The sequence below is a fragment of the Lepidochelys kempii genome, chromosome 1 (genome assembly GCF_965140285.1).
Source record: "Lepidochelys kempii isolate rLepKem1 chromosome 1, rLepKem1.hap1, whole genome shotgun sequence".
NCBI lineage: Eukaryota > Metazoa > Chordata > Testudines > Cheloniidae > Lepidochelys > Lepidochelys kempii.
Genome location: NC_136380.1, coordinates 3,868,627 through 3,878,705, shown reverse-complemented (window position 1 = coordinate 3,878,705; position 10,079 = coordinate 3,868,627). Strand labels below are relative to the sequence as shown.

At 46.9% G+C, this 10,079-nt stretch overlaps 1 protein-coding gene across 1 annotated transcript; it reads left to right on the top strand.

Annotated features, from left to right (window-relative positions):
• Window positions 1–8,712: 8,712 nt before the first annotated feature.
• LOC140915124 (olfactory receptor 52P1) lies at window positions 8,713–9,684 on the top strand. Its single transcript, XM_073354707.1, has one exon. The coding sequence runs from the start codon at window positions 8,746–8,748 to the stop codon at window positions 9,682–9,684; it is 939 nt and encodes a 312-aa protein (XP_073210808.1). The 5' UTR covers window positions 8,713–8,745.
• Window positions 9,685–10,079: the final 395 nt, after the last annotated feature.

The window sequence follows — 10,079 nt, the reverse complement described above, 5'->3', positions numbered from 1 at the left end:
CAAGCCCGCAAGACTGAATTTGCCATCAGAATCTGAGCCTGTTATCGTTGAATCATTTCTTCACTCCTGGGGGGAGGATCTCAGGCTGAAGTTCTCCAGGGTCCATTTTCTGCTCTTCCCACTGCTCAAGGAGCCAAGGGAATTGTCTGGGAGTCCTGGCAACCTGAGAGTCTGCAGGGACTCTACAGGGGAATGATAAAGGTCGCTGTCCAGCACAGAGAGTGTCACATATTGGAGATTCATACACTGATTCTTGGGGCTCTGCATTTCTGTCGCCGTAGGGAGATTTCCTCTCTGTGCTGAGCAGGATTTTGGTGAGTTACCAGTTACTGCACTAAAGTTAGAACTAAGGGCTCAAGAAGAGTTCAAGGCTTCAAGTAAAAAAAAAACATCTGGGCATGAATTCACCAGCACAGAAACTTGAACTGTTTAGTATTGTCAGAAACGCCAAAGGGTTGACCTGGTAAAACTGAAATTATAACTGTACTGGAAATAGTTTAGACAAATATTTGTTTTTAAGAGAAGTTCCTTGTGTCTGACTGTGTCCTTCTATCTGTTTCAGTAGCTTGCTTTTTTTGGTTTATGTGGATTTTCCTCTGGTTCACTCAAGTTTTCCAATTCAGCAATTTCACTGCACCGTTAAGAAGTGCAGCCAAAGTCTCTGCAGTGGGTATTTGTGTTACCAGAAGGATGAAAACAAGAAAAGGCCACACATTAGCCAGATTCTGCTCTCACATTCTGCCTTCACTGGGTCACTCCAGATTGACACTGGCCTCCCTGAGAGAAATATCACGGCCAATGTGTTTTGAAATCCCCATCTTTCTTGCCCAGTCTCAGAACACCACATAAACTGCGGGTTTCCTTCAGACTCTTTCAGTGCCGTACAGAACAGTGCTCTCTGTTCCAGGACGGGAAGCCATGATTTTCACAGTTCGGACCCGAACCTGAAACACTAAGGGTGAAATCTTGGTCCCATTGAGTTCAGTGGCAGAACTCCCAACACAACCAGGAGTTCACTCTAAATCCACATGTAGGAACGTAAATAAATGGCCGATTTACACCAGCCATCAGCCTCCAGTGTCTTCAACTGGACTCGTCTTGTGGCCTCTGTGGACGGGTGAGCTGGTTCGGACCAAAGAAGAACTGACAGGATACTTGCTGAAGTCTGAATCTCACAGGCTTAGGGTTGAAAACAATCAGGAGAACAGGTTGTTGTTTTTTTGTGGGAGGAGAGAGGTCTGCTCTCTCTCTGCCCCTGCATCTCTGCTTCTGGAGAGGATGAGAAGCACCAAAAAGCAGTTAAAATAAAAGCATGTTTCTACCTTAGGGGAAACCAGGAGGTCCAGGAACACACTGTGTGTGTGGATGTGCAGTGGGGAGGGAAGGGGATGTGCAGTATCCAAATCACAGTGACGTAGAGTCCTGAAACGGGGGAAAATTGGGAATGCACATTCTATCTAATGCACAGACCAAAGAGGCGCCATGAGGGTGGGGGTGTCTCAGACTGTAAGAGAATGTGGACAACGTGGTAGCAGATTGTCTCTGACACCATTCCCCATCCAGACTGTCCTTCCTCCAGTGAGCAGCCCCGCTAGAGCCTCAGGAAGGGGTATCTGCATTTCTAATGGGCTGCAATACGTTAAAGCTTTGTGTCATTTTGAGGAAGAGTTAGTCACATTGGCTCCTTTTAGTCTCCACGTCCTCTCTTCCTCCCACGGGTCCATCCCTCTCTCCTTCCCTGCAAAGGCTGAGTTTAACCTCGTCTGAGGAGATGTTTCTGTGAGCTGTCGCTGTGGGGTCTGGCCCCTGGTTTTGGTCCTAGGTGAGGGGTATCACGGTGTGTCAGGTCTGGAAGTTGTGGGGGTGGGGGGCCTACATGGACAAGCAGGCAGCCCTGAGGGATCTGGGGGCAGGGAGTGGGATGTACATGGACAGATGGGCAGTGCTGGGAGTTGTGGGGGCGGGGAATGGGGTGTACATGGAGAGGTGGGCACTGGTGGGGCGTATGGGGATGGGGAGTGGGGTGTACACAGAGAGATGGGGAGCCCTGGAGGTTGTGGTGTAGGGAGTGGGGTGTACATAGTGAAGCAGCAGCGCTGGGGGTTGTGAGGGCAGAGACCGGGGTGTGCACGGACAGGCAGGCAGCGCTGCTGAAATTACATTTTTCATTGTCATTGGTGGTCAAAGGCTAGCGCTGGGACCTTTCCTGGCCCCGAGTGCAGGTGGGCGGCTCTCAGGGTCTCTTTCCCCTGGCGAGCCAGAGAACTGCAGCCTGGGTGTCACAATCTTCACTCAGTGGGTTTCCAGTTGTTGTGGTTGAATGTTATTTATGTAACATCAGGCATTTCACCGGTGGAGAGAACCATTGATCCTAGCTCCTCAGCTGGTTCTCCCAGCATATTCTCACCCCCTGTTTGTACTCTCCTTCCCCATCCCAGGCTACCCCGATTCCAACAGCACCCCGGTCACTGTGCTTAGATGTTGGGTTGTGTGTGTCTTCTCCCCGTGTGGTGTTCCAGCTCTGCACAGACAGCTGGCACAGCAGACCTGGAGCGAACCGCCCAATGACCACAAGGTCTGCTAAGGTACCAAGGCACCTGGCCAGGTTTATTGTCGAAAAATCATGGTACTAGTATCCCACAGACTCTACTGGACCACTAATACATGAATGCCCATAACAATGGACCAGCTCAATAAATGGCAGGACTTTACCTTCCCCCCTAGGCTAGACAAAGACACTCCCTCTGAGATACATCTGTGGACCCCGATACAAACAAGTTACATACTGCCAGTCTGACATACTCAGTTACTGCCCCCTGATGTGGCTCGTTATCACCCATCTCTTTGTACATGTTGGTTCGATCAAGACATTTTCATTATGTTGTGTCATCCTGACCTTATCTTTTAGGAGGGGTCAGTGTGTTCCTGTTATTCTCGGGGAATGTTTATGTATCATCCTCGATATTCGGATGGTCTGGTACCACGTGATATCGGGATGTGTTTGCGTGAGTGCTCTGTGCCTAGCACTTCTACGGAATGTGGATTTCTGCAGTATCAGCCCCGTTCTTGCCAGATTTTGTGAGCAGGGCCTGCCTCATGCTCACAGCTTGTCTTGGCTTTTTATCAATAAAGCTTTGACTACTACTTTAGCCCAGGCCTCAGGCCTCACACCAGGCCTCTGAAAGAAGGGCTAATGTCTCAGGCTCCCTTCCTACTACTTCCCCCACTTTTTTTTCTTTTTCTGGGGAGGATGTTTACCCATCGTCTCGGAAAAGCATAATGCATGGACTGAGGATGACCCACTGGGTTAAACACTCTTATGGGCCACCTTATTTTCCATCCACACATTTATGCCCCATCTGTCCCTTTGTCTGCACATTCCCTCTTACAACCCATGGACAGATTTTATTTTCTAATTGTTTTTAGTCTCTCACACTGGATGTGGGAATGTTAGGCCCGGGACCATGACAGAGGAATGTAATTTTATGATTGAGCCTTGGGCGCACTTTTAGGTAATTAACGTGTATGGATAGTGGGGATACAGTGCATATATTTCTATGTTACATATGGGTGCGTATGCATCGTATGTATGCGTACATGTGACAGCACTTTGTATCCAAGCATAACAACCCTTTTCCAGTCTGCGTGGTGTAGTCTGGCTCTTGTGGTTACTGCAGATAGCAACACATTCCTCTTAGGGCAATTACAGTTACCACTTGTATTATTATGGTACTAGGCCGAGTGTTCTGAAATACTGGGATAGGCATAGTTGTAGTGTGTCCCACAGTGCTTTGTGTAGGAGAAGTGAAACAGAAACAGTAGTGACATTACAAATGTGGCCTGTATATAGATATATTCGTCTTGTAACTAGTTACTACCCAGTACTGTCCATTCATGTTATAGGTTACCCTTACTGCTGGTTGTTACCCGCTGGTAAACTTCACTGGGCAGGAAACAGGAGCGGCTAGCTTCTCTGGTCCATGGGTTGCATTGCTCTGTGATACACCAGTAGCTGACATAGATCCAGGTAAAAGAAAAGGAGTACTTGTGGCACCTTAGAGACTAACCAATTTATTTGAGCATAAGCTTTTCTTATGGATGCTGTTTTTCAGATAATCCTAACACAGCAATATTTAATAAATGGGTTACTGTCCATTCAGTAGCTTTAGTGTTGGTACCCAGATATTGAACAAGATTGTTTTGAATAACATGTGCCTTACTTAGGACACAGTGTCACTGACCCCAAAGCGTGACTGGTACTAGCAGGGAATTTGTTTACCCAATTTGTCATGACCATGTAACTTACTTTTTTTACCAATTTGTTTTTTCCATGCCTTCATGTTGTTTGCTGCCATTCGTTTGTTGATTTTTAGTTGTGTGTTGGTTAAAGAGTTTAGCAATGTTATGCACATTGTAAATGATGTACAGCAATAACCCAGTTGCTTTTACATAGTTGCCAAGTTTAACTTAGCTGACAGTAGTTTCTAACTGATCGCCAACTTCATTGTGCATATATGGTAGGTTCTCTCCCTACTACAGTTGCCAGTGTCTTCTCTATGACCCTGAGTCCCACAATCTCCAAACCGCCCCACACTCCCCACCGCTCCTCCTATGCAGGGGGTGAGGTGCTTCCTGTCCCACCTTCTCCCTTGGCTGGGGGCAGATCAGTGACTGTCTCTCACTGGTGATAAATATCATAGAGAGAAAAGCAAATGCCCGGGCACTTGTGATCCTGCTCTCATTACACCCATACCCACTGTTTGTGGCTTTGGGGACTGCTACACAGGAACAACTCGCAAGCTGAGAAGTTTCCACATTATATCATAAGAGTGGGCAACTCTGGGACATGTGAGGGCCTAGATAAATTCAGCTGGCACGTGCAGGAATCACTGGTAGCTGCCTGAAACAGTGGGCCACCGCAACATAAATGTTAAATCCAGGACTCTCTGCAATCATTTGTTAGCTGTTAGCCATTCACGGTGACACTGGTACGTTCATTCATCAGTGCGGAGATTTTATGCAGTCAAGTCATTTTTTTTCTCACTTAAATTGTTCATCCATGAAGTGTGTCACCCGATCCCTCAGCCTCATGAAACACACAACTAGAGTAATATTTTCAAGGTACCACAATCACATGAGACTTTCTCCCCATCGGGCTAAATTTACCACGGTCATGAACAGAAAAAAATGCCTTCAGTCGGCTCAGGCATGAGCTTACAGGCAAAATGCCTCCAGCTGACTCCTGAGGATGTGTTCATAGATTCCCGGGCCGGAGGGGACCATAGTGATCTTGTCTGACTTTCTTTAGGGCAACATTTTTCAAAGTTCAGGTCGTGACCCAGTACTGGGTCGCAGCATGTAAGGCACTGGGTCGCTGTTAAAAGTCCTGTCGGCTAGTGCCTACCTGCACCGACACTGCGCTGTGTCCCGAAAGTGGCCAGCAGTGAGTCCGGCTCCTAGACAGAGGGGCCACAGGGCTCCGCATGCTGCCCCCAACCTGAGCACCAACTCCGCATTCCCATTGGCTAGTACCTGGCCAATGGGAGCGTAGGGGGTGGAGCTTGTGCCCCTCTGCCTAGGAGCCGGACCTGCTGCTGGCCACTTCAGGTGCAGTGTGGTCCATGGTGCCAGAACAGATGGGAAGCCTGCCTCTTCACCCCAACTGTGCCGCTGATGGGGAGCCGCAGGAGGTAAGTCTGCACCACTATCCCCTGCCCCAGCCCTGAGCCCCTCTCCCAAACCCAGAACCCCTTCCTGCACCCCAAAGCCCTCATCCCCAGCCCCACCCCAGAGCCTGCACCCCCAGCCCTGACCCCCTCCTGCACCCCAATCCCCTGTCCCAGTCCAGAGCCCCCACCCAAACCCCAAGCCCCTAATCCCTAGCTCTGTTGGGTTGCAGGCATCAACAATTTTCTTCAACTGGGTCCCCAGAAAAATAGTTTGAAAACCACTGCTGTAGAGCACACGCCAGAGAGTTTCCTTAAAATAATTCCTAGAGCAGAGCTTATAGAGAAACATCCAACCTTGATTTAAAAATTCTCAGTGACGGAGAATCTGTCATGACCCTTGGTAAATTGTCCCAATGGCTAATTACTCTCACCGTTTAAAAAATGTACACCTTATTTCTCGTCAAAATTTGTTTAACTTCAACTTCCAGCCATTGTATCATGCTACACCTCTGTATGCCAGACAGAAAAGCCTACAGTTAACTAGTTGTTCCCCATGTAGGTACTTAGAGACTGTTATCACGTCACCCCATAACCAACTTTGTTAAATCAAATAGATCGAGCTCCTTGAGTTTATTACTATACGGCAAGTTTTGTTATCTTTTAATAATTCTTGTCACTCTTCTCTTAACCCTCTACAATGTACCAACATCCATCTTTCATCGTGGACACCAGAACTGGACACAGCATTCCAGCAGCAGTTGCACCAGTGCCAAATACAGAGGTAAAACAACTTCTCTACCTCTCCTTGAGATTCCTCTCGTTATCATCCCAGGATCTCATTAGCTATTTTGGCCACAGGATCACACTGGGAGCTCATGTTTAGCTAATTATCCCTTCATGGCCCCCAAATATTGTTCAAAGTCACTGCTTCCCATGCTAGAGTCCCCCATCGCGGAATCATCTCCTACATTCTTTGTTCCTAGATGCAGATATCTACACAGCTATATTAGAACACACATTGTTTGCTTCGATCCAGTTTACCAACCAATCAAGATTGCTCTGAATTAGTGACCTGTCCTCTTCATTATTTATGATCCCCCATTTTTTTGCATCATTCGCAAACTTTATCAGTATTCAGGCATGAGAAGGGTAAGCGGCTGAGTTGCTGAAACGTGTCGCTGCTTACACATATCAGTTAACAACTGTAACTTATTGTGACGGGATCCCCGGAGTGCAGCCTGGAACCACGGGACTGTTGTGCCCCGTAAACTCTCCAGCCTGGGCTGTCTCTGACAATGCTTTGCTAATGACAAGCAGCAACCCCTACAGGCACTGTGATCACTCAGCAAACCGGATGTGGACCCCACACCCAGCTACATTGCATGATTGCTCCCAGAGCCACTCATGAATCACACAGAGAAAGGCACCAGAGCCAAACCCCTCTGTAGGATTCATACAAGGTTCATGCACTTGGCAACATTCAGGGCACACCCGGAGTGTTGTGGAGGAGCAGTGCACACACAGCTCCTCTCAAGGTCATGAACCTTGGAATCTCGCCCAGATGACATGAACCGCGGGAAGCCTCCCAGGACTGGGCTCAAGGCCCAAGAGCAAGGAATGCGGTAGATAGAAATTGGTAAATAAGAATGTTAAACAAAGCCAGTGTATTCCTTTTATCTGTTGGAGAATGTAATGGGCGGGGGAAGAGAAAGAATAAAGGAGAGGGTGGAAAGCTGACATGACCAGTCTGTTGGCAGACCAGCCTGTTTGCTTGCTTAAAGCTTTGTGCTGTCTTGTATTTGAACCGCAACACCCCTCCAGCTCCCACACTGTACCCCAGGAATATACCGTCTTGCATGCGCAAGACAAGCAATGCAGATTTGTTAATTGGTTCAGCACTTCATCAATGGAAAGTGGATATACACCAGCCTCTGTAAACCTGAGCAGGCTCACCACACACTTCAGGAAAACTCACTGGTAAAGATAAACTGTAAAACAAGTTTGTTGACTACAAATGATAGATTTTAAGTGATATTAAGTGATAGGCAAAAAGCCAGAGTTAGTTACCAAAATAAAATAAAATATAAGCATAGAGTCTAAACCCTCAACCCTATTAGACTGGGGAATATCTAGATTAAGCATTTTTTCTCATCCCACTGGATATTGCAGTTCATAATACACAGGTTTCACCCTTGAAACCTGGGCCAGACTCCTCTGCTGTCATCACTCAATGCTTAATTCAGTCTAATTAAGCATTGAGTGATGAAAGCACTCTTTTTTATCAAGTTTTGAATTTTCCAGTTTTCAGTATAATTGAATGTCCTCTTGATTGTGTGTTATGGGACAGGGACAACACATTGTCCATCAACTCTCGACCAGTCAGTATTTTATAGACTTTTCTCCTATCCCCTCCTATTCATCTCCTTTGTAAGGTAACAATCCCAGTCTTTTAAACCTCTCTTCGAATGAGAGTTTCCCTGGATCCTTGATCATTCTCCTTGTCCTTGCCTGAACCTCTCTAGTTCTGCAATACCTTGTGTGAGAAGGGTGCTCAGTATTACACAGAGGATCCTAGAGGAGGGTGAAACATTGACTGACTGATCCCATGGCATTGTATTTACTGTAGGATTCCCCATCACACTTCTCCTGGATTTCAACATTTTCCTTAGTTTCTGTCCATACTTGCACTGTGAACAAAGTTTCACAGAGCAGTGTACTGTGATGTCCAGATCCCTCTCCTGAGTTCCTACAGTTAAATTAGAACCTTGTATTACATTTGAGCAGTTCAAGTTTTTCTCTACAATGGGCACACATATTGCAGTTACTGACATCAAAGTTCATCTGACTTGGTTAGCTCCCTCTGAGGACTTCTCTGGTTTTGACTCTGACCTAAATAATGTGGTGCCATCTGTAAATGTTGCCAATTTACTGCTCACCTCCCCTTCCCAGATTGTTAATAATTATGAAATATTTACTGTACTATTTGTTACAATATGTGTAATCCCCATTGCTGTGCTTCCCTCCCTTCGCAGACAACTTGAACATTTCTGAGCCTGATAGACGCATTGACCATCTCATGGCAGCTTTCAACCTTACTCCCTCTGACCCTTCAACATTCATCCTAATGGGCATCCCTGGCCTGGAAGCTGCCCATGTCCTGATTTCCATCCCTTTGTCTATGTTCTACATTATCAGCCTGTTGGGAAATTTCACTGTTCTGTATGTTGTAGGGAAAGAGCAGACCCTCCACAAGCCGATGTACCTGCTGATCTGCATGCTGGCACTCACAGACATTGGCACATCTACCTCTGTCATGCCGAAAGCCCTGTGTATATTTTGGTTCAATTTGAAAGGCATTACTGTGGGTGGCTGCCTCACCCAGATGTTCTTCCTTCATGCCGTTTCTGTTATGCACTCAGCCATCCTCGTGACAATGGCCTTCGATCGCTACGTTGCCATATGTAACCCTCTGAGATACGCCACCATCCTCACCAATGCACGAATAGCTAAGCTAGGGCTAGTGGGTTTGATAAGAGCTGTTGTCTTCGTTCTACCTGCGCCCCTTCTCCTGAGCAGGCAGCCATTCTGTGCCAACCACATTATCCCCCACACACACTGTGACCACATAGCTGTGGCGAAGATGTCGTGTGGGGACATCACAGTCAACAGGACGTACTGCTTGGTGATATTGTTTGTAATCATGGGGTTAGACCTGACACTCATTGCCCTGTCCTATGGTCTGATCATTAAGGCAGTCCTCAGAATCTCCCATAAGGAAGCCCACCAGAAAGCCCTCAATACCTGCACAGGCCACATCTGTGTGATGCTGACATCTTATACTCCCTTGCTCTTCTCTAGCCTGACATATGAGTTCAGTCAGGGTATCGCTCCCCATGTTCACATCATCTTGGCCAACCTCTATTTCATCATTCCCCCCATGCTCAACCCTATTATTTATGGGGTCAAAACCAAAGAGCTTCGTGACAAAGTGGTCAAATACATCTGCAGAATGTGATCACCAGGAGCCATTGACTTTAATCATGTCTGACAAGAGAGGAGAAGGAGATCTCCTCATTAATCAAGAGCACTCTGCCTCAGTTTGGCTGAGCTCAGGATTGTGGAAGTTCATAGTCTAAGAAGTTCCCCACACTGAATGTCTTATCACTCCATCACCAAGCACTGCTGTCATAAATATATAGGGAAGGTAAACACCTTTAAAATCCCTTCTGGCCAGAGGAAAAACCCTTTCACCTGTAAAAGGTTAAGAAGCTAGGATAACCTCACTAGCACCTGACCAAAATGACCAATGAGGAGACAAGATACTTTCAAAAGCTGGAGGGAAGGAGAAACAAAGCCTCTCTCTCTGTCTATGTGATGCTTTTGCCGGGGACAGAACAGGAATGGAGTCCT

What these genes read in the sequence shown, in the direction of transcription:
- LOC140915124 (XM_073354707.1), top strand. Translation starts at nt 8,746, where the DNA reads ATGGCAGCTTTCAACCTTACTCCCTCTGACCCTTCAACATTCATCCTA.